At 33.3% G+C, this 25,395-nt stretch overlaps 3 protein-coding genes across 13 annotated transcripts; all 3 read left to right on the top strand.

Moving 5' to 3' along the window:
- Nucleotides 1–15,414: 15,414 nt before the first annotated feature.
- On the top strand, nt 15,415–19,307 carry LOC107916340 (putative disease resistance protein RGA1). 9 transcript variants are annotated; one of them, XR_005919586.1, is made up of 3 exons: nt 15,415–18,389; nt 18,695–18,774; nt 18,905–19,307. XR_005919586.1 is itself a non-coding variant. In XM_041102969.1 (2 exons), the coding sequence occupies exon 1, from the start codon at nt 16,820–16,822 to the stop codon at nt 18,359–18,361; it is 1,542 nt and encodes a 513-aa protein (XP_040958903.1). In that variant the 5' UTR covers nt 15,415–16,819; the 3' UTR covers nt 18,362–18,389; nt 18,695–18,887. The 9 variants fall into 9 exon arrangements, 2 of the variants coding, with proteins under 2 accessions (XP_040958903.1, XP_040958904.1); XR_005919587.1 differs by having other exon boundaries at nt 18,928–19,307; XR_005919588.1 differs by having other exon boundaries at nt 18,989–19,307.
- Nucleotides 15,450–16,322, top strand: LOC121222444 (putative disease resistance protein RGA3). Its single transcript, XM_041103218.1, has one exon. The coding sequence runs from the start codon at nt 15,450–15,452 to the stop codon at nt 16,320–16,322; it is 873 nt and encodes a 290-aa protein (XP_040959152.1).
- A 3,062-nt stretch (nt 19,308–22,369) lies between the features above and the next one.
- Nucleotides 22,370–25,357, top strand: LOC107916337 (S-adenosyl-L-methionine-dependent uroporphyrinogen III methyltransferase, chloroplastic). 3 transcript variants are annotated; one of them, XM_016845589.2, is made up of 5 exons: nt 22,370–23,319; nt 23,422–23,499; nt 23,611–23,680; nt 24,423–24,700; nt 24,879–25,357. In XM_016845589.2, the coding sequence occupies exons 1-5, from the start codon at nt 22,762–22,764 to the stop codon at nt 25,023–25,025; spliced, it is 1,131 nt and encodes a 376-aa protein (XP_016701078.2). In that variant the 5' UTR covers nt 22,370–22,761; the 3' UTR covers nt 25,026–25,357. The 3 variants fall into 3 exon arrangements, with proteins under 3 accessions (XP_016701078.2, XP_040958906.1, XP_040958905.1); XM_041102972.1 differs by having other exon boundaries at nt 22,392–23,319; nt 23,419–23,499; nt 24,450–24,700; XM_041102971.1 differs by having other exon boundaries at nt 22,395–23,319; nt 23,419–23,499.
- Nucleotides 25,358–25,395: the final 38 nt, after the last annotated feature.

Here is a 25,395-nt window from a genome sequence, read left to right on the forward strand (position 1 = left end):
AGAAGACCAGTTCCATTGCAATGTATAATGGGACATAGTGATCGAAGAATGAGTCATTCACATTTCTTTAGAAAACAGTAATTCATTACAGCCTTGGCAAATCTTTCATCTGTTTCCATTTTTAAAAATGGAATTAAAGAATGAAAATGATAATGGACCTGCAGTGTGGCTAGAATCTATAAATAGACATGCTTTCGAACTAGATTTCTCACCCCTCATAAACTAACAATTCTTAGAAGAATCTAATCGAGCTTAGGTTTGGTACTTACAGCAATGAAAGGTGTTCAATTCCTTGTAGCATTTGTGCTCTTGGCTTTGGCTTCTAAACTTGTCTCAGCTTCAGATCCAAGCCCTCTTCAGGACTTTTGTGTAGCAATTAATGATACTAAAGATGGTGGTGTGTTCTTTAGTTCTTTGTTTTCTTTGAAACTTTATCTTTGCAATATATTTGTTTCGACTCTTAATAATACTTCTTCTTTGCATTTTCGCAGTTTTTGTTAATGGAAAGTTCTGCAAGGACCCAAAGCTTGCCAAAGCAGAAGACTTCTACCTTTCAGGGCTCAACATTCCAGAGTTAGAGGTTTTCTAAACCTAAGTTTTCTATAACCTAAGTTTTCTAGAGTTCCATCTTTCCTATTCGTTTGTTCAGCTCTAATTCTTTTAATTGCTATTGTTTTCTACCCTAAACTAAAAGATCATGGAAAAGGAATCTATGTGTCATATACAACAAAAAGATTAAGAAAATGGCTCAATGAAACAAATATCTGCCCCTAACAATGCAAAATATTTAATTTCATTTTTATTTGAGAATTTATACTAAAATCAAGCATATTTTGCTTATATTCTAATGAAAATGCTAATCAGCCTCGAGACAATGGATTGAAAGAATAACATCATGAAAACAAATGCAAAACCAACCTTGCAAATCAAAAGGTCTTCTGTCTTTAAAGAATTTTCCTTCTAGCTCCTCCTGAAAGGAAATAAGATAACTTTCTCACACTCCAGACCAGAAGGTAAACAGCAAGGCAATAAAATTAAGAGAAAAGCAACGTCTTAAAGATGAGTCATATAGCAATGAAAAGGCCCATAAGTGAAAGGGAGCAAAAGAGAAAAGCAACGCAATTAGACTTTTTTCTTGTTCTTGACTTTTTTTTAAGCTGGGTGAAATTTTCACTTACTATTTGCCTACTTATTTTTATTGGGAAAAAAGGAAGGAACTTGTTTACTTTGTATTATTCTGTTTATTCTGCGCTGCCCCTCCATGATTAGCATAGTACGTAAAGGCCATTTTACAATTTGATTGAGGTTGAGCTTGTTATGTTGGATCCGCTGGTTTTTGGTAGACTTGTCAAATGTTTGATTCCTCCCCTCTCAAGCTCCATGTTAAAATTATTCTCTGACAAAGTTATTTTGAACTTAATGCAGGCCTTGCACAATATTAGGAAAAGGTATTGTTGATATTGCCAGATCAAGCTTATTTTTAGCCACCTATTGCACATCAGCTTGGTTAGTGTTATATTTTTTCTACCGCGCCATGCATTATATTAAAAAAAATTATTCTTCATGATCAGTATTTTCTAATGCTTTTCAACTTCAATTAGACTTCTCCCTTGAGATATGATTTTTTCCGTTAAAATAACTAAAGCATGGTAAATACGCTTAGAAAGAAAACAGTGGGAGAATATCTTCCTAAAATTGTTAGTTGAAAGCGACTTAGAAATTTCTGCATCTGGTTGTAATTTTAACAAAAAGATATAGTTGAATTTAACAAAATCAATCGCATGATAAAATGTGGTTCTTGAGATCCAAAACAAAAAGGAATGTTTATGTTTTCCTAGAGAGGCATAGTTTTGGGTGACAAAGCCTTGAGAAGCCGGTAGGCATCCAAGGGAATAACATCGGCCTGTGAGTACAATGCTGTGTGATGTGGTGCAGGAAAGTGAAATACCCGATCGGCCGGGGGTCGGAACAAAAGCAAAACCAGTAAACCTCAACAGAGCAGTGTAATAATGATAACAAAGTTCTCACAAAAATAACCAAAATAAATAAATAAATAGAAATTCACAAAGACCATCTGGACAGAAAGAAGAAAGTGAATATAAAAATCCCATTTCTTGGAATAAATTGATAGCTAAAGATACTGCATTAAGCTATTAAAGAAATACTGAAAAACAAAAAATCCCAATTCTTTTTTCTTTGGCTCAGCAAAAAAACCCCATCCATAGATTCTTAAACTTTTAATAGAAAACCCTTCTAAAATCACGAGTTCGAATAATACTGCATTTAGCCAAGTAGAGAAAAGAATCATTTATATGAATGCTACTGGCTTTACTACTACTTATTTGCGATATCTAGCTATGTAATACAGCAAGTTGTGTAAGATTGCAGTGCCATGAACACGGTTGACTCTGAATAAACCACAGACTATTTAGGCTTTGAATAGGCGAATATGTTTGCCTAAAATCTTCCATGTCAAATTAAAAATGGCAATGTAACAATCTCATGCTAATTTCATTGAAAATATTGGCCTTTGTATTGAGCTAACCACTAATTACTGTCCACCTCTCATTACATCTCTTGCGTTCCTCCTGTATATGTTTTTTTTCTTTTTTATAGCAGAAATCTGGTTGAATTCTAGAATTGTTACTTTGTTTTGGCCGTTCAAATCAAGGTTCTACATCTGGGTAAACATGGAGGGTTATGCATCAGATGGATCTAATTCATTTGTTGGCTCAAACATACCCAACGAGCCACAACTTCCACACCAAACTGTAAATTTACAAGGTCTAGTAGGTTTCTGGTGGCTGGTTTTGTTGGAATAACAGAAGTTGCCGGATTTTCCAGTAAAAATCAAAACAAAAATTCCTAACAGTTGGGATGGAAAGATACAGTGAAGAAGCACTTACCGAAACAATGGGGCGGAGACCTGAGTCGGTGGAGGGTGGAGGTGAATTCGCTTGCAGGTTCTGTTTGATGTTGGGAGGGAGAGGATGGAGATGGATTTCAAGTTGGGAGGGCAAATTAGGGTGTGAGATGTAAAACAGCTGTAAACTGAGGAGAAGGCAGGGATTGAAAAACAGAGAATTTCGGGGATTAGGAAAGTAACGGATTAGAGGGGGATTAGCAATACATTGAACCAAACGGCATATTAGAGGGGGATTAGGTGGGGCCCACCGATTAGGGGTGTATTGGCATAGCCAATACACCAAACCAAACATGGTGTTAGTCTTTTGCACTCAAAAGGTATAAGTACCTTTGCATGCTTTTGAGTTTTACAACAAGATTTAATAGAATTTAGTACTATTTTGTTAATCCAAAATTATAACTTTATAATCGGGGTTGTGGAATTTCAAGTTTGCTCTTTATTTTGTCAATCAATTGATGACTTCATTGTAATTTTCTAAGCATTTCTAAATCATTTTATTTTTTGTGTGATTTAATTGTTTAAATTAATATGAAAATGAATGGGTTGGTAATTTTGATGATGGACATGAACTAAAATCTCTTGTAGTTGATTAACTGAAATGTCAAATAATAATTTAAATTTTAGGGACTAAGTTGTAAGATTTGGACTTAATCGAATAACTTCCAAATCTTACAACTTAGAAACCTAGCATTGACGACACTATAGGAATACTTAGATAAGTGAGACTGAGAGGAGATTTTATTAAGCATGTATTCAGTTGTCCCTATTTAGCCTAGTGAGATTGAAAGATAATTTGGACTAAATTGTCTAATTGGATAATTTTGTAACTAAGAGGTAAAATTGAACCAATTAGAAAATTGATTAATTTAGCTTCCTAAACCAAGGATTAGTTATTGAAACGAATATTAATCAACTACTATACTTTATTCTAATTATTACAATTGTAATTTTGGTACTTTTTGCAATTCAATTCTTTAGTTGATAGTTTAGCTCAATTCAACACTTTTAGTGTTTGCCATACTACGCTTTTTAGGCATTAGCTAGCTAGATTCTTTAATCAATGCATTAACTTTAAAAATTCATCTTATAGCCCAATCTCTTTTAGGTTCAATCTTTTGAATACTTCGTGTTTCATTAAAACATAAAAATATTACAATTAGACCTGTGACACTTACAAAAAACTGTACTTCACTTTATTCGTTTGCATTTTTCTCTACTTGGTGTACGTACGCCAAGGCACAGTCAATTACTAGTAAAAAATGGAGATTGCTAGCAACAATAAGTTAGAATTATATATATAAAGAATGGAACATTAAAGTAATGTTTCTTCGAAAGGTAATATCGAATCATATTCAAACAACAGTAGCGTCAAGAGAGAGATAGAATATTATTTTTATTGATGATGAAGTAATATAATATTATGAAATTATTTTTTAAATTTTTGTAAGTTTTTTATGCCATGTAAAGCAAGCAATCTTAAATTCATTTAATTATTTTTTCAAAATTAATTGACATTTACTATAAATTAAATTAATCCTCATCTAATTAGCACAAATATATATATTTTGAATGAAATGCCCCTCACTTGTCCTATTGGCCAGTATGAACGAGAAACACTATCAAGACATTTTTGGTACAAAAACCAATACTTTATTTAAGAAAATAAATAATAAAACATATTTATAAAAGTATAAAAATTGATAATAAAAATTAATGGTAGAGTTTTGGAACATTTTTTTAAATAATTTTAAATCAATTTGTAAGTGTTTGGAGGTGTCTGGGACCAATTTCGGACCTTGGATGGTACTTTTTGCACAAAACAATACAGTAACCAAAATAGTGCAAGGGGATTGGTACCTTAAGGAAAAAGTTTCAATACCTAGCCCTTGTACTGTTCATGAGACGATTTTGACTAAAAGGGTGCGGTACCTCTAGCCTCGAGTACCAAACCTTGAGCACTTGGGGTGCGTTTTAGCCTTGAAACACCCCTATTTCGATCTTAAATCATCCTACGTTGACTCCAAAACATTTTGAACTTACAAACCATATTTTAAAAATTGAAAACAATCCCTAAACCATCTCTAAACTAGACTCCTATAAACATGTTTAAAAAAATAGCCAAAAGTCATGGTCTTTGTTCATTAAACATAGTCAAAATGAAGAAAAATTTGTAAAAAACATTCATGTGTTATACTAGCATTATAAAAACATATATAGTTCCATTAAAAACCAATCTAATTATGGAAAATCTAAGAAATGCATGCACCAGTTCAAAAGATATAGCATTTGGCTCAAGGCCAAAGTAAACAAGATAGAAGTAGAGAACATCACCATTATAATTTATATTAATATAAAATATATATATATGCATCCTTAAATGACCTCACTAGCACATGCCACTAGGTAGAAATTGCAAATACAAATGTTTCATACTCTTCAATAATGGCAATGGTGTAGTTGGTGATCCCTAAGACAATCCAAGCTTCAAGTCAAGGAAACCTATGCGCAAAGACAACGTCGCATTAAGCATAAAGCTTAATAAGATAATATGGAATTACTTTATATACTTACCTTTAAAACTGTAGTTTAGATTTCGTTCAAAAGTTTTATAAAGTATTTAGAAACAATGTTATTGGCAACTACTCAACAATTCAAAAACCAGAGAGCAATTTAGTTCCATGAAAAACATATAGAAATAATAGCATTGGATAGTTTAAGTACTCGCTTATGATAGAAAATTGAATACGATTAAGTTAATGAATATGAAAAATGGTATAATTTGACATATTAATTTGAATATGAACATTTGATATTTGATTTATGTCTTTGCATAATTTATGTTATGTTATAATATTAGTTATCGAAATACCACGGAGTTTATATTTAATGTACGGTTTTATTTTTCGTGTGCAAGTTAGGTGTTATTTGGACTATCGAGCATCAATTTTCAATACCCATAAAGAATCCCAAACTCAACAATGTCGGTGAATTTCCTTTTATCAATTAAGGGCATGTACTTAAGAGAGTCTTTTATCTATGTCTTAATAAATTAAAGGATGAATTGATATATGATGGACTTTGTTTATATATAATGCTATTTGACAAGGGTGTGAATCATGTATAAATAAATATATATAATGATACTCTTGGTGTGAGAATTTAGTAAGTATGTTTCATAGATTGAATGGCTGATAATGGGAAGGATAATTGTACCTTGTGTAAATTTTGATATATGTGACAATGGTTAGCACTTAGAGGTGCTCATGGGCCGGGCCGGGCCTAGAAAAAAATTTCAGCCCGGGCCCGGCCCGGCCCGAAATATGGGCCTAGAATTTTGCCCAAGCCCTGCCCGGGAAAAATTCATAAAGCCCGGGCCCCGCCTGGCCCAGCCCGTTTTTTAAATAAATACCAAAAAATTATTTTAAAAATGAAAACAAAAATGAAAAATTTATTTTAAAAATATTTTAAAATTAAAAAAGTATTTTTAAAAAAATTTAAAAAAATTTTAAAATTAAAAAAATTTAAAAAAAGTATTTTAAAAGTCTTTTAAAAATAAAAAATAAAAATATTTATTATATTCGGGCCGGGCCAGGCCTGGCCCGGGCAAAAAAAGTGGTGCCCAAAGCCCGGCCCATTTTTTAATCGGGCCTCATTTTTTTGTCCAAGCCCATATTTTGGGCCTATATTTTTACCCAAACCCTCCCATATTTCGGGCGGGCCGTCGGGCCGGGCCGGGCCGCCCGGCCTATGAGCACCTCTATTAGCACCTTGATGCTATAGATGTGATTTTAGAAAAGGTTGGAAAGCTTATAAAGTGTATGCAAAGTTAGCATTAATGTATGTTGTGAATTGTTGATGTTTAATTTAAAATGGTATAGTTGATTATGTTTGTTATTTTATAGAATGTTGAATAGGTAAATGATAGTAACTTGTAAATATGTTTGAATAGAATTTGAATTGGTATGGAAATGTTGAATAGAATTGAGCAATTGGGATGCAAATAGTTGTTTTGGTGTTGTGTTAAAAGTCTAGGTTTTGTAAGTTATTTTTGCAAAAACAGTCTGTGACATCATGACGTTGTTTGTACATCGTCATGATGAGGGTTCAACGTTGCGACATCAAAAATTAGGTTGTCAGGACGAGCTGAAGCCCAGGCCACGACGTGACGAGAGTTATCGTCACCATGACGAGAAAGCCATTTGGTCAAGTCAATCCGTCACATTACGATGAGGAACTTTCTCACGTCGCAATATCGATCCTGAATTTTGAATCTTTTCAATTTACTCTTATTTCAAATTTAATTTAGTTTTAGAGCTTTCGTAAGCTCGTATAAAGTACTATAATGATTGTTTAATTCATCAATTGCATGTATTGCTTGATTTAAATTGTTAAATTAGGTTATTTGTTTGTGATATGATCGTAATTGCTCCAACAATGAATGTGACATATCATATCTCGGATCTGGCGATTAAGTTGAGTATCGAAGTGTTACATTAGTTATTTATACTAAACTGTAGGGTTAACCAAAGTTTAACCAATAACAATGTCCCTACATAATTTCCAATGAGTAGAATGTTATCGACATATAGAAAGAGAAAGACCACATTTCTTTCATTAATATGTTTATAAACACAAGGTTTATCTATTGGATCTGATGCTCTGAGTGTAGTATATTCATTTGTAAACTTGTAATTTTTATGAAAAGATTGGTTACTAAAACAAATTTTCATTGATTACATTAATATACTTTGTATAATTGTCCTCATATAGGTTTTGCATACAAAGCAAAATGGAATCAAATGTTGCTTATTGGTTGTCTAATGTAATTGATACTAAGTCATATTACGTGGTCGGATCGTAAAATGAAAAGATAATTTATATTAGTAGACGAACCTAAACACGTCATTAGTCTAATCAGAAATAAGCAAAACGATTGTAAGACAAATATGTCGTTTATCAAGTCTAATTGGTGAGATATTTTATCTTGCACATCAGAGCAGATGACTCCTAGAAAATTGAAACATAGATGTGACTAACTAGACTAACAGTACATTGGACTGGACCCAATAAGAATAGATCATGAATACGTTCATAGTGTGGAATACCTAAATCCTGAGTGGATAACGGACTATGTATGCATGACTTGTACACTTTGATGTAAGTAAAAGCCCGAGTTTGAATAGATAAAGAATTGAAAGCTGGTGCATCGGGTGTAAGACTTTAGTAGTATGTATCGTCATTCACAATAGTGGAATTCATAGCTTGAGACATGGTAAATCATATCCTCTCATTGGCATTACATAGTTGATGAAAAGTAAACATGACTAAGGGTCGTTCTTCTTTGTGATGAATGTCTTAATTACTATTTGATAGTAATTGACTTTTCATGAAGGAAGATGTAATGATTACCATGAGATAAAATAGGATCATATTAGAAGAATAAATATTATCCCAAAGAGATTAAAGATATCCTATGAGGGTAACACACTTATGACAAGGTCATTGGATGAGCATTGATTAAGTTGCTTTCGCAATGGTATGTTGTTGGGGAGAGCTCAGCCATAATAATATAGTGGAATGACTTCGTGACTAAATAAGTATATAATTAAGAGGCGAAAAACTAGAACTTAATTATAAATCATTTGAGCTTTAATTACATATGTCCAATCCATCCCTCCGCTAGCTCATTGAAACTAGAAATGAATTACAGGATGAATCAAATGAAAATAAAAAATGAAAATAAATGAATAGAAATGATAAAGTTAGAGAAATGTGTTATATTTAAAAATTAATGTGGTTTTCTCACTAAGTATGAAAATAACCTAAGAATTAATTTATGATTTTTTGAATTATTAATTAATTAATTAATTGAAGTTAAAAATAAATTTAAATTAATTGGTCATTGTGAATCTAATTGAATGTATAAAATTTGAATATATTTCTCATAGATTCTTTTACGATAAAATTGCCATGATTTTAACGGAACTAGAATCGGGTTGAGAAAATTATTTAATTAAGAAATTAATTTATTTAAATTAATTGAGAAAATAATATTTAATTTGGGAAATAGAAAAAACATGTACTGTTTGGAATAAATTATAAAGTGCTGGGTTAAAGTCCAAGAAACACATATAATTGGACCAGTACAAGAGAGGCCCAAATCCTTTTATATGGAATACATGAGATCACAAACTCTAGTATTCCTATCTAAGGTTGCCACCCCTCTCCCTAAATAATAGGGAGTTAGGGATTTTTTCTATCAAAATAATATTATTTATATTCTACCACTTCAACCATAATTCTACTAACTCTCTATATAAATAGATGACACTGGTAAGTTTTAATACACACCAATAGAAAGAGAAACACACAAGTTTCTCTGAAAGTTTCAATATTGCTATCCTGACAGAAAGTGGTGGAAATTTATTTTAAGAATAAACTCTATTTTTTGATAATTGCAATTCTACTGATTTCTATTTAAGAGAGACTTACTTTCTCATTAAAAGTAAAGAAAATATTTTTTTTTTTGTTTTTGTTTGATTCAATTTGTTTGATCCCACACTCGAAGTAGTTCGTGGTACGAGAATAGCAGAGAAGATTGTTTGGTCGAAAGTCAGGAGCTACAAGGATCTGCCTATCCGAAAACACAAGTACGAATTTGGTCTAGGGTTTATTGCTATAAATATCACAAATCGGGTCAGTTTTCAAAATTTCTATTTTTCACTATACAAGAAAATCATTTTCGAATCAGATTTTGTAACACCCTGATCAACAAAGCCTTAGTGTCTGGATACTGATTATGGAAATATGACAGATAAGATGAGTTCTGATCGTGTATGGTATTAAGAGTTTACGTAGTATTAGAATTTCTTAAGCATGCCTACGATGCCTCAACATTGTAGAACATAAGGACTGGTGCATAGATAAAAAAAATGTTTGACGAAGTAATATTCGCCCAAAAGCACTTTTGGCTTATAGAACAGACGAACTCTAATATGGACATAAGAGGATAAAGGTTCTCTATCAGGTTTCTAGGATAGAATGAGTAGGACTTGTGGTTAAGTGAAATGACTTCTAAGGTACAAGCTTACGATAGCGATACAGTGTACCTTGTAACTATGGCTCCGTGTTAGTTAAGTTATAAAGTAAATTGGTTAACTAGTAGCTAGACGTAAACTTGCATAGTTATAAAAGAAATATATATTCAATTAAGTTTCTCGGGAGTTGAAGACCTTGATAAGACAATTCAGTAATAAGGTTATAGGTTATATAAATAGATATGTTGGATAGGGTAAGGAAACCCTTCTTCACTTTTCTAACATTATTGTTTTAAGGGGCAGGAATGGGGATTTCTTCCTACTAGGATTGAGATCCCGGACTCCACTAATGATTTCTTCATGACAAGGTAAGGTTTATAGACCTTCTTGTTAAGAAAACATAGATTTGTAGGGGTACTTGGAGAAAATAGGACCCATACGGGTTTATAAGTTGAAGAAAGGTTATGGGTTAACAGATAAGTCTTAATGACATTCCTCTGTTCCATTAAGCAATGGTTGCTACGATACCAAGTCAACTAATGAAACTGGATTTCAAGTTGCTACTCATAACCACTAGATTAGTCTCTAGACTGACTCTTACATGTAAGTTTGTATTCTAGATACTACTGTGCCTAGTGACCCGAGCATGAAACTTGAACTAAAAAAACATGACTCTATGACTCTTATAAAAACAAAAGTATATGCATGTAAAAAAAATTTTAAAGCATGATTGTGTTTGTCATGAATAAGTCTGTTAAGTATGAATTTGTATAAAGTGTCTGTGTCTGTCTCTAGAGTCATCTAAAAGGGTCTGTCGGGATTACAAACATGAATCTCTGAAAGGAAAAGTCCATAAAACTCTAAAAACCATATAGTGTAAGACCATGGCTGGGTCATGGCATCATATGGAATATGTAAAAGACAGTTAGGTGAGTACTAGCGATGAGGGACAAACCTCACGACGGTGAGTTTAGGCAAATCCCTATCGTCAAAAACATCAATTTTTGTATAAGTGAGCCTTTGTGGCTATCTTTGTTAAAAGGAAGACTTTGTGGTTGTTTCTATTAAAGAAATGTATTTGTGGCAAATCTTTGATAATGAATACCTTTGTGGTAATCTGTAAAGAGATACCTTTGTGGTGTAACCTAAAAAAGTGCCTTTGTGGTAGTTTTCGTAAAAATACCTTCATGGTTGTTTATGTTAAAAGGAAGCCTTTGTGGCAACCTTTGTCAAATGACACTTTCATAGCGAGACTCTAAAAGGAACGCCTTCGTGGCGTAATATAAAGAACGGTTCTCATGATGACCATCTGAAGACAACACCTATGGGTGTGCTCTGAATGAGTGACGAACACAGTATTCTGGGAATTAGCAAGTGTGGATTATCCTTAAAGGAAAAGTCAGTACGAAAGGTTATGGAGAAGTTTGAACAATCGGTAGGGACAAAGTTATGAACGAGAAACAAATGATGAAATCCTTTAATAAGGGCTAAGTAAAATAGGGTTTCCTCACTAAGTTCTTTTGAACTTACCCCTTCATGTTTTATATCTCAAGTAAAGGAAGCGTAGGGAGGAACAACGCCAGGGTTGCGCCGAAGGGGTGGTATAGGCGTGTCGAATAAATGTTTTTGTACAAGTCTCAAAAATTTGTTTATAAGCCTTAAGATGATTGAGTTGCATTGGCCTAATAATCTAAGTAATATTACTTAGAGACTAAATAAGTGGGACAATATAAACAAATGTAATGAATAATTACTCTTGCAAGTTCTGCATACATTGTTCACTTAAATGCAAATCTGTTGGGCAGTATTACTAATAAGATGTATTCCTTTAAAATATTATGTCTTAAGCATGTATAAGTCGGTAATAATAGTGTAACAACCAATATTCAGATCTGATGAATCAAGTCGGGTTGAGCGTGTTATAGATTTTTTCCAATATTATCAACGTTTTGCTTAAATCCAAAAGTTTTGATCTCTTGATCAAATTTTTAATTCCATGAGCAAGATGCTTTCTTAAGTCTGTAAATATATTTAAGTAGTTTGCAAACTTTATACTCATTTCCTTTAGCTATATATCTAGTAGATTGTATCATATAGATGCTCCTTTCAAGATTGCAGTTCAAAAACACAATTTTTACATCCATCTTCCAGATCTCGTAATTGAGAGCCACTGCAATGGATAACAATATGTAGATTGACTTGAGCATGGCAATCAAAGAGAAGGTTTCCACGTAATCAATACCTTTTTTTTAGTATACCCCTTTGCTACAAGTTTGACCTTATAAGTTTCAACTTTTCTATCCACATTTCTTTTCTTCTTGTAAATCCACTTACACCTTATGGATTTTATCCCTTCTTGTAAGTCTAAAAATTCCCACAACGAATTGAATTTCATAAAATCCATTTTAGCTTTAATAACTATTTCCTAGAGCTTAGAATCAACACTTTGCATCACTTTGTCAAATGTGAGTGAGTCATCATCTTTATGTTCCGTAGACTTAGTGTTAAAAAGACTTCTGCCGGGCTAGAAGAACTCAGGTTTACGAGAGACCCTCCCACTACAACGAAACTCCCTATGTTGCTGATCGTTTACAGTTCTACTATTAGGAGTTGAATTCAGAATTGTTATTGTAGGGTTTTGTGTATTTCCCAAAAGTTTATCGAGTACTTCTTTACTTCAAAGTTTAAATTCGTTCATGTAACTTTCTTCTAGGAAGGTAACATGAGTCGATACTATAATTGTTTACTTTTTCAAGTTATAAAACAAACCGCCCTTCGTTCCTTTAGGATATCCAAAAAATATGCACAATTATGTTAGTGAATCCAACTTCTTCTCACCTTTGTTCAATACGTGGGTTATCCGTCACAATTCATTGTGGCAAGTTAGAGTCTTTTCGACACTTAATGAGCTTGTTTTCTAGTTGTTTTAGATTATTTTGTTACGTTTTCCATTTTTAGTAGTTTATGTTTAATTTTAGTAAAATAAGCGTTTTTGCACATATTTTGGCTATGGAATGACCTAACGGACCAAGGGAAAACTAATATGTTGACCTAGTGTGCAAGACACTGCTTTTAGGCTAAGAATGCGAAGGACAACAATAGTGTCACGACACCAACATGTGGTGCCGCAACACTGCATTTCGAAGCCAAGGAAGTCACTCATGAAGTATAGTGTCACGACACTAGAGCGACAGAATGCAAAAATAAGTCAAGGGTGTTTTGGACTGCACCACATCTTATTCAGCTTTAAGACTTTTAATTGACCTAGTTAGGGCAAAACATTTGGCTATAAATATTCATATTTAGCTTAAATTTAAGGGGGCTTGGCCGAGTGAGCCATTTTAGATTAGATTTTTAGGAGTTTATTTGCAGTTTTAGTTTTATTTCAATTTAGTAATTTATTTTCAAAAACCAAAATTTTCCTTTGTTCTAACTTGGATTCGACTTGGATCCAAGTTTTCATTTATTGAGTTACTATTAATTTCTTTTTAGTTTTCAATTGTAATTGACATTATCTCGTCAACTGTCACAGGAATTTTGGCTTTCGCACACAAATCGATATCAAAACAGATCAATTTCTTTTTTCTTTTTTTTCTATTTAATTATTTGCTTTGCATGTTTAATATGAAATTAGGGAAAATTGTATCTAGATCCATTTAATTTCCTTAGGGAAATTAACAATCAGATGTGGGAATAATTAACAAAAGAATTAAGGTTTGTTTTTGAATTAGTTGGCTTAAATTATGTGTGATTAAACCCTTGGATTGACAACCTTAGGAAGTACTTTAGGATAAACAAGGTCAAAAGATAAGTTTATCGAGTAAATCATAATTTATCCTGATCAAGAAAGTAAGGTCGAAAGATAAGTGAGTATTGATTGATTAATTAATTAGTTAGAGGCTGAAAGATAATAATTGGTTAGTTAATAGCTAATTCTATAAAACCCAAATTTTGAAGTTAATTAAAAACACTGATGTGAGTTAATCTTTTACTTGTTTAATTGAGTAAATTTTGATTGTTAAATTGTCTTCCTTAGTTTTAATTTAGTTTATGCTATTTTTTTATTTAATTTAAATTTGGTTTTCGTACTATAATTTTAGGTTATTACTGTTTAACCTTGTTAGTGTAGAAAAGAGAATTTTAGCTTAATTCAACTTTCTTTGGGTACGATATTCGGAATACTTCCCAAAGTGTTTCGTTGTAACACTTTACTATATTACAATTTGACCTGTATATTTACGGACACCATTGCTTAATATTATATTCTTTTGCTACAATATTTCCAATCCAAACGTTTGCACGTCTAGTGGCGATCAGTTTGTACGAGTTTTTTTTTTAGAATTTTGATTTTTTTAAATTCTTCAAAGAAATTTTAGGATTTTTGTTTTTTTAGAATTTATGTATAGAATAATGGCTAAAATATGTATTAAGCTAATTCATTAATTTAAAAAAACTACTTCCACAAATTATTTTCTTAAATCCATATATTTTAAAAAATAAGTATAAATACTCTCTAGGTTTTATCAATTTCAAAATTGAATAAATTGATATTTCTAAAAAATAAAAGTAATTTAATCCATGACAATTTCAATAATAATATTAATTATTTCTATCAATACATGAGATGTGGTGAATTATAATCGATTAAATTTTAAAAAAATTAAAATTGAAAATATATAAAAATAAATGAAAAATTCGTAAAAATTACATAAATTATAAAAGGTTTGATAAAAATTTCTAAATTTTTAAAAAGATACAAATTACAAATATACAAATAAATATTTACAATTAAACACACCAAATCCAACAGTTACCAAAAGTGATAACAAAATTGCTTGGCAAGGTGAAGAAATGGAATCTTCAAGTTGGAGAAAGAGAAATGGCAATTTGTTGACTGAGAGGACAACCAAGCCCTTCCCAGTTCCCACATGCCATACCCATATATTGTCTCCACATATACTTAAAAGACATGTTATTTTACCAATAATTTATTGATTTTTTGTAATCTATTGGAGTGCTTTCTGACATGCGGGGGCCAAAACGTTTGAGGTGAAGCTAGGTTTGCTTTTCAAGTAACCAAAAGCGAAAAAAAATAAAAATAAAAAATCATTTGGACTCTGGCATGAGGAAAAATACCGTCAGCTAAAGCATATAATAATAGATTGTCTTTTCTTTTTAATTATTAAATTTCAAATCCTTCTAATTATATCTTAAATTATTAAAGTTATATCAATTAAATATTTTTATAAATTCAATTATTAAACAAGATATTAGATTTTATATGATATAATTTAAAATAAAAAATATAAATATTATAAAAAAAATTATTTTGATATTTTCGCCTTTTTTTTCTTTTTACAATATTATATTTTTTAAAATTTTCATTTATAAAATTTATATGATAACATTTTATTTTTTTAAAATTTTTATTTTAAATTTAATTATATAAATTTAGCTACCCTTTCTAATACGAGTGCTGTCTTGCCATGGCGGAAGCGATTGTTTCTGCAGTCTTTGAACGGCTAACCTCCATCAGCCTTCAAGTTGCTGAAAACGGGGTGAGACTCGTTGTTGGTGTAAACGAAGAAGTCAAGAAGATCGGCACCACTCTTTGCACCATCCGAGCTGTCCTTGCGGACGCCGAGAAAAGACAAGTGAAGGAGCAAGCAGTTAAGTTTTGGCTTGATAGGCTTCAAAACGTAGCTTATGATATTGAAGACCTGTTGGACGAATGGAGCACCGCGGTTATCAGATCGAAAATCGAGGAATCTCAAAGCTCTTCTCGGTTAAGTTCGCTTCAGCCCTTCGCCAATTCTATTCCACGACTTGTTGGGCGTCGTGGTATTGCCACCAAGATTAAAGAGCTAAGTGAAAGTCTTCAAGTCATTGCAAAAGAGAAAGATGATTTTGCTTTCATTGTAAATCTAAGTCGGAATGATGATATAGAGCCTGAAAGACCTAAAACCACATATTTTGTTGATGCATCTGAAATACGTGGTCGAGACCAAGATAAAAACACCATTATTAGCATGTTGCTAAGCGAAAATGGTCAAGAAAGGGGAATCCCTATAATCTCCATTTTGGGGATGGGAGGGATAGGGAAAACAACTTTAGCCCAAATAGTTTACAACGATAGAGAGGTGAACGCCTATTTTCAGAAGAAACTATGGGTGAATGTTTCAGATCCCATTGATGAGATGAGGATTGCAAAAGCAATTCTTGAAGCTCTAACGGGTATTCCGTCGGGTTTGGGTGAGTTGAACACTGTACTAGTGAAAATCCATGAATCTATTGAGGGGAAAAAGTTCCTACTTGTTCTTGATGATGTCTGGACAGAAGATGAGAGGAAGTGGCAGTAATTGAAATGCTGTCTTAAAAGTGGTGCCTCCCCAGGAAGCAAAATCTTGGTCACCACACGCAAGGAGAATGTTGCTACTGTAATGGGTTGTACCAGATTATTCCATTTGGGGAAGTTGTCTGAAGAAGAGTGTTGGTCCTTATTCAGTCAGGTAGCATTTTCTGGATGGAATCACGGAGCGCGTCAGATTTTGGCAGACATCGGTAAGAAAATTGCAGATAAGTGCAACGGTTTGCCTCTTGCAGCAAAAACACTCGGAGGTCTCTTACGTTTAAAAAAATCTAGAGAACAATGGCAAAGAATCTTGGATAGTAATATGTGGGAGCTTGATGAGGCTGAAACCGGTCTTTTTTCTCCCTTATTACTAAGCTATTATGATTTGCCTGCGCCATTAAGGCAATGCTTCTCTTATTGTGCCATTTTCCCTAAAGGTTGCAAGATAGAGAAGGATTTATTGATCAGGTTGTGGCTCAAGGTTTTCTTGGAGACGGAAATGGGATGGAGATTGTTGGTGAAGAGTACTTCGATAACTTAGCAATGCGTTCTTTCTTTCAAGAGTTTGAGACGGATGAAAATGATGATGGTATAATCAGATGCAAAATGCATGATATAGTGCATGACTTTGCTCAACTTTTGAGAAAAAGAGAATGCTATGTAGTAGCCAGCAATGGTATTGAAGAGCAAAGAGCTGAATGGTATCATGAAAGTGCTCGTCATTTAAGAGTAATCCTTGATCATGAACAGGCTGTGATTCCAAGTCTCCTTTATAATGCTAAAAAGCTCCGTAGCCTCCTAGTTGACTCATGTCCTTCTAACTCATCCACTTTAAATGTATCTTTGCCGAGATTATTCGATGAACTAACTTGCCTGAGGATGTTAGATTTGAGCAACAAATTTCGAAGGCAAACTTCAATTACAGAACTTCCATGCCAAATAGGGAAACTGATACACCTGAGATATCTCAGTTTGGAGGGAAATAAGGGATTAAAGCAATTGCCTACGACACTGTCGGACTTATGTAACTTGCAAACTCTGAACATCAGGTTGTGCTCAAGTATTCAAGGATTCAAAGTGCCAATCAACTTGAGACATCTTCAAAATGCAGAAACATATGGATGCACATCCATGACATTTGGACTGAAAAGGTCAACTCTTCTACAGACATTAGAGGAGTTTGTAGTTGGCAACCTTTTTGGTGGGGATTTGAGAAAGATATTTATAGGGCGTGAAGTGGGTAGGTCCAACCTTGGTTATTTGGGGAACTTTGCTCATCTTCGAGGAAATCTCAAGATAATAGGACTGGGAGATGTGAGCAGACGAAGTGAAGCAGAGGAAGCTGGACTGTGGAAGAAGACTGGCCTTCGTAATTTGACTTTATCCTTTAATTTCAAGTACAAAGGTAATAGAGTTCTGGAAGGAGCATATGCTCATGAATCATCTGTTCTCGAAGCCTTACAACCACCTCCGTATCTGGAATCTTTGAACATAAATCGCATGAATGGTCCAACCGCTTTCCCTAGTTGGATGGTGTCACTGACCATGCTGAAGAGAGTTAGACTATGGGCCTGTTTTAATTGGAAAACCTTGCCTCCCATGTGGAAGTTGCCAGTCCTTGAACATCTAGAGATATGGGAAATGAAGAATGTGAAAGAAGTGGGCCAAGAATTTATGGGAGCAGAAGCAGAAAAGGGGCAAGCATCATCATCATCATCATCATCATCAGTTAATAACAATATTGCCTTCCCCTGTTTGAAACATCTTAAATTTCAATCTATGGACGGTTGGCAAGAGTGGTATTACGGACACCTACTCACGACTATGCCACTTCTTTGTTCTTTGAAAATCAATAGTTGCCTCATGTTAAAGTCTTTGCCACGCCATCTTCTTCAGAAGACAACTCTGCAAGTATTAGATATCTTCAATTGCCCGATCCTGACGGAGCGTTATTCGAGAAATGGGACAGGGGAGGACTGGCACTACATTTCTCATATCCCTACCATCACAATTGATGGTGAAGACGTGAAAAGAGATGGGAATTGATCGAACTCTTCTTGGCTTCAAAGCATTGGTATGATAATCTTCCTTTTTGCATTTTTTTACTTCACTAAATCTAATCCTAAATTATATACTATATTTTTATGGAGGAAACAATTATATACAAGCCATATTCCATGCTTTGCAACAAACTTTATATCCATTGTTTAGTTTCCGGGTTTGTGTTCAAAGAGTACGAGTCATTCCATATCTAACATCCATTCTTTCCTACACATGCAGCGATATCTTTAAACAAGAAATTTTGAACATTTAAGTTATGCATGACATTTGTGCACAATTAATCTAACAGTTGTATGACTCTTTTTATCCCATTGTTAGGTTAGTTACGGAGCCATTTACCTGGATGCTACCAATCTGCCAAAACCTGATCTTTACAAAATTTTGCAGCATTAAATCAGGTAGCCAAGCAACTTCATATTGGCTTTTCCTTTGTAATCTTCACCCAGCTATTATGCATCTCATCTGAAAACATTGAGCTCTTAATAATATTAATCTGTTTATTTTGTGAACACCTCTTGATTCTTATAGCTATCCCTGGTGGTGATGCACAGGTAACTAGACTAGATAAACAATCCATTTTACTTCCTATAACATTCCATGCACATTTCCAAGGAAATGTGCTAATTTCCTCAACAGAAAATCACTTGGCAGTCTGGCGTCTAGAGGTGGAATATAATGCTTGATTTCCTCAGAACCCTCATTTATTTCTCCGGCGTTGCATGAAAATCCAACCTTTCCAACAGTTTTATGCTTCAGTCAAATATGTTCCGAGTCGAACTCAAAAACCATGGCACCAACTTCCATAAGTTGTTACAGAAAGTCAGCAATAGTATATGTTTACATCACATTGAATATATTGTTATTGAATGAGTCCTATGTTTTTGCTTTGGAAAGTTTACTTACAGTATTAAAAAGTCATTCGCTTTCATTATCCACGTCCAACACCAATTAGTTGAGTTGAATGTTATGCCATCTGATTTTTCCAATCTATATCTATGCTTGAAGTCAACCACATACAAAAGTTGGGAGTTAAAAAAGGAACCCATGCAGTAACTCCTCAATATTCTACAAATCCCATATGCATTGCTCCACCTTTCATTTTCTATTGAAGCACTTGTATCCGATATTCATGTCTGGATATAGAAAACAGTACCAACCACCTTGGTTGCAGTACTAAAAGCAACCTTTTTTTGTTCTTTATATGACATTCTGCTTTATGATTTTGTGTTTTAAGATATTTGAAGAGATCTCCATTCCATTGAGTCCATTCTTGTATCACAATGCCTTTAGGCACCTGACCTCTGAACGTGACATCTTTGTTGATGATTAGATAGAATAGTTTGGAGTTAGTGACGGAGTTTGAAATTTTTTTGGGACTTGAATTAAATTGTATATTTTTATGATAGTAAAAATATAATCTTATTATTTTAATAGCATATATCTTTATAATTTTTAAGGGATTAAATCAAATTTTTATTATTTTTAAGAAGGTCAAAGTATAATTTTACCATTACTAATTTAAAATTTTATAAATTATAAAAGACCTAAATTAAAAATTTACCATTTTTAAGTACACCATTACCCTCAGCAACTGTATGGAGCACAAAGCATTTGAGAAATATGTAGAGTGCAACCATTAGTGCAATTGTTTGCACTTTCTTTTATAAGGGGGCTTGCTTGACTTGACTTGCATGGGTCCCATTTCTCTTCTCTCTATGACTAGAGTGGTTCACGGGGATTGTTAAATGAAACTAACAGAATATTGGTGCCTTTGCCAACGAAGAAGCGGATACCAGTTGTCCATGTTTATCTGGACAAATCCACGTCCAGGTTCATCTTAGACAGGATGATGAATTTACACACATATTTATCTAGTTTCATTTGTATTTTTAATAATTTAATATTCTTTTTTAATTTCAAAATATAATAATTTTGAAAATATATCATATTTTTAAATTTCTTTTCTAGGCTTTTACGAGGTTTTTCTTTAGAATTTTGATTTTTTAATTTTTTTTAAAAACTATTATGATTTTTTGATTTTTGATTTTATTTTTACAACTTTTGTATAATATAGTGGCCGAAATATGTGTTAAGCTAATCCATTAATAAAAAATCTACTTTCACAAATTATTTTCTTAAATCCATATATTTTAAAAAATAATATAAATACCCTCTAAATCTTATCAATTTCAAAATTGAACAAATTAATATTTTTCAAAAAATGAATAATTTAATCTATGTCAATTTCGATAATAACGTTGATTATTTCTATCAATACATGACATGTGTGAATTCTAATCGATTAACTTTTAAAAAATCAAAATTGAAAATGATATAAAATTAAATGAAAAAATTATATAAATTATAAAAAGTTTGATAAAATTTTCTAAGTTTTTGAAAAGATATAAAAATTAAAAATAATCTTCAAGAAAATAATTATAAAATATTTAAAATTTTATTAAAAATAATAAAAAAATTAATTTGAAAAATATATTCATTAAAATTTTTAAAAAAGTCATAAAAGTCCTGAATATATATATTAAAAATTAATACATTTCTGGAACTCTTTTTTGAATTTATGAAGATTATTTTGAAATTTTTATTTTTTTTTCAAATTTAAAATATATCATTTTTATGAAATTTTGGAAAATTATTGAACTCATTATAATTTTTTTACGATTTTTATTAGCTATAAATTGGAGATGTAACATGTATTAACGGAAGCTATAAATATTAACATTAATTTTCTACTTAGAAAAATAATTTTCTTTAGGGTAAACAACACTCATGGTCACTTTTGTTTACCTCAGGTTACATTTTAGTCACTTATGTTTGAAATGTTATGTTTTAGTCACTTACGTTATCGCGTTGTAATATTTTAGTCACGGAGTCGTTAATTGTCGTTACCGGTATAACAGTAAGCTGACGTAGCACGTTAAATCATCATTTCAAACAAAAATTTTACAATTGGTCCCCATATTTTTTTTGCTTTGAACAATTTAATTTTTTTTCTTTTACGTTCTTTTAACTTTTCATTTTTCTTTTTAATTCTCTTATGCTTCTCCCTCTATTTTTCTACCTTCTCCATTTCTTTTAACGTATCAGGAAGTCGAATTGGCAGTGAAGAAAGAAGTATGGTATGGGTTTATGGGTTTTGGTTATAGGCAATGATGACTTTTGACTTTTTGCTTCATTTTTCATAGCCAATTCGACTTCCTGATATGTTAAAAGAAATGGAGAAGGTAGGAAAATAGAGGGAGAAACAGAAGAGAATGGAAAATAAATAAATAAAAGAGAGAAAAGTTTAAAGAACATAAAAAAATAAATTGCTCAAAACGAAAAAAATATGGGAATCAATTGTATAATTTAACTTAAATTTTTGGTTTGAAATGATTATTTAACGTGCCACGTCAGCTTACTGTTACACCGTGTAACGGCGATTAACGACTCAGTGACTAAAATGTTACAACACGATAACGTAAGTGACTAAAACGTAACATTTCAAACATGAATGACTAAAATGTAACCTAAGGTAAACAAAAGTGACCATAGATGTAGTTTACCCTTTTCTTTATTTGCTTAATTTGGGAATGTATAACTAAATTAGTATTTTTGTCGAGAGGACCGATTTGTTGTTTAATTTTAATATTGACAGGGACCAAGAGATGTATAAAAAATGGTAGGAATAATATTGGTTAAAGTTTACTACAAGTCCCTGTACTATATTATAAAGTTTATTTTAGTCCTTATATTATCAAAAGGAACATTTTAATCCCTGTACATTTGAAAAGCTAATATTTTAATCCCTCAATGTCATTCCACTAATGGCAAAGTTAACGTGTAGGGACTAAAATGTCAGTTTTCAAATGTACAGGGACTAAAATTTTCTTTCTAATGGTAGGGGGACTAAAATGAATTTTTGATGTGGTACAGGGACTTGTAGTGAGCTTTAACCGAATAATATTCATTCTTCGATTGCTTTGCTTTTATTTTGGGTGATCTGCAATTGTTTGAATAAAAAAATAAAAGTTGAAAAAGAAAAAAACCAAAAACCTTTGCGCCACTCGAAGGGGCAAAGAGTGACAAAATAAGTCTCTCTTGCTGCCTCCAAAAGCTCATTTCCATCGTCACCATTGTGCCTGCCACTGTCTTCTCATCTTTTCAATGATCAAAACAGTCCTTCTTTCGCAGCAAACTCCTAATCCAACCCAAACTTTCCATCTCTCTCTCTCTCTCTCTCTCTCTCTATATATATATATATATTAAGACTGTTTGAACAAGTTCTGAACATTGTAGGCTGATTAAAGACAGCTACATCCCTCTTTTTGTGTCTGCCGGTTTTGAGTCTCTGTTCTGGCATTTTTACAAACACCCTGTAAACGAAAATGGCGCTTCCCTATACCCATCACTATGACCTTTCGTTCTCTGCTCTCAATTTAAAGAAATTTGACTCTTCGCATTTGCAACCCATTTGTTGTTTACGGTGCAATTCCAGCGTTTCATCTTCACCATTCACGGAGAAGCACTCGTTGCAGAGGTACCAAAGGGACCAGTGGGTCTACAACAACAATAACCAGCAGCGGCCGTCTCTCAGCTGCGGTGATGAAGCCGCGTCTTGCTCCGTCCCGGCTGATAGCGACTCCATAAGGTTAAATGACATCACTTTGCAGCTGCCGGAGCTCAGGAAGTTGCTCCAAGTTTTGAAACATAAGAGAGAAAGCTGTGGCGGCCAAGTACCCAAAAATGGACTGGGGGATGTTTTCTTGGTGGGGACGGGACCTGGAGATCCCGATCTCTTGACGTTAAAAGCTGTCAAAGTCATACAAAAAGCTGATCTTTTGTTGTACGATAGGTTGGTTTCTAATGCTGTATTGGACTTGGTTGGCCCCGATGCCAGGCTTCTCTATGTCGGCAAAACTGCTGGCTATCATAGTCGAACTCAGGTGAAGTTATTCAATTTCTGGGTGATTTATGTCAATTAGATTCGTCAGGTTTTCTTTTTAATGCAATTGGCCAGTTCATTGATTTTTTGTGCTGTTTAGCAGGAAGAAATCCATGAGTTGCTTCTGAGTTTTGCTGAAGCTGGAGCTACTGTTGTTAGACTTAAAGGAGGGGATCCACTGGTGAGTCATTCAAACAATTACCAGCATTTTTCCCCATAAATTTGTAGAAATGCGTTATTATGTCTGGTTCCTTCTGGGGCTTTTTCATGGAACAAATGTTGTGATCGTTAGGTATTTGGAAGGGGTGGAGAAGAAATGGACTTTTTGCAACAGCAGGGGATTCAGGTCAAGGTTATCCCTGGTATGATACTCTACAATAATCCTCTAAATTTGCATTAGCAATTTATGATAGATTAAGTTCCTTGTTTTTGAGGAAAAACATTTGATGATGCTAATGGTTAAATCATCCCTGGCTGAGTGTAAAATATTGAACTACACCATTTTGACCAACATTTTTTCTTCTGATTTCATGTCCTGATTCCTGAATTTGAAAAAAAGGCTGTCATTGTCTACTGATTTTACATGATGTGGACTTGCCTCAACTTATTACTTTTCAACCGATTCTTTTATCTTTCCGGCTTGATTAGCTTTTCAAAGTTTTCTCAATGGGAATCCTTGATTTTCTAGAAGGGGTTAAGTGTATTTTGGTTTGTCGAAACAACAATGCATAGATAGAGGGGAAAGCTGAGGTGTTTAACGTGTGTTGATCAGATGTGCTGCATTAGCTGCATTCATATTATTCTTAGTTAAGCTTGTCTGGAGATAGTTTCAAATGATAGGAAATATTTTTGGATGGAGAAAGGGAGCATTTTTCTCATAGGTTATTGCATCTCTTTGAGCTGCTAGCATACGGGTTCATGCATTTGAGACAATAACCAAAAGAACTAAAATTTTAAGATGTCTTCAATCTTGTTGGCCCTGTGCAGACTGTTGAGTTCTGGTTTAGGAAAGATGTTTGATGTTGAAGAATCGAAAAGCATAGTAATATAGAACTGATTGTATGAGAAATGCCTTTGAACTCTAATATACTTATTGCCTTGCAGGTATTACTGCTGCTTCTGGAATATCAGCAGAGTTGGGTATTCCTTTGACTCATAGAGGCATTGCAAATAGCGTTAGGTTTCTCACAGGTCACTCAAGAAAAGGGGGAACCGATCCTCTTTTTGTTGCAGAGAATGCTGCTGACCCTGATTCAACTTTAGTGGTTTACATGGGCTTATCCACCCTCCCTTCTCTTGCACAAAAATTGATACATCATGGCCTACCACCAGATACACCAGCCACTGCGGTTGAGCGAGGAACCACACCTCAACAGCGCATGGTAAGTACAATGTCATGCATTACAACACCAAGGACGTCTAGTGGTTCCATTTTTATGTAGGATTTGCAATGTCAAACACAACATGCATTAATGCATTAGGAGGCAGTTCACTGAAACCATAAATCTCGTTTCCATTATGCCAACTAAGTACGTTTTTTTTCTTTTAATAATGATACAGGTCTTTGCAGAACTTAAGGATCTTGCCGATAAAATCAAAACGGCGGAGTTAGTATCACCAACCCTAATCATAATAGGGAAGGTTGTTGCCCTTTCACCATTTTGGCCGCAGTCTTTGACAGAAGCATCCCGTCTGGTTGAAGTTTAACTAAAAGGACATCTATGAGACAGCAGCTTAAAAGGTTACAAATATGGATTTGGGATTTTAATAACAAGTGAGAGGTCAATTTCAAGGCTGGGTGTAGGCAAAAGCAGCATTTTGGTCCTCCTTGGACTTGTTAATGTCAACAAGACGCAGCAGCAGCCACCAAATTTCATTGCGAATTTTGTTTGTCATTTCTTTTGTGACCAGTTGTAATTTTCTTCTTTTACATTTATTTGATGGGACAGAGCCAATTGCTTTACTGCCTCACACTTGTAACATTGATGCTTTTTTTACTCTTAATTTGACAAATAAAATATTGTTGGATACTTTTCCAATACTAGTTTATTTTAAAGTGTAATTTATTATGTGAGTT

The sequence above is a fragment of the Gossypium hirsutum genome, chromosome D10, assembly GCF_007990345.1.
Source record: "Gossypium hirsutum isolate 1008001.06 chromosome D10, Gossypium_hirsutum_v2.1, whole genome shotgun sequence".
NCBI classification, from domain to species: domain Eukaryota; kingdom Viridiplantae; phylum Streptophyta; class Magnoliopsida; order Malvales; family Malvaceae; genus Gossypium; species Gossypium hirsutum.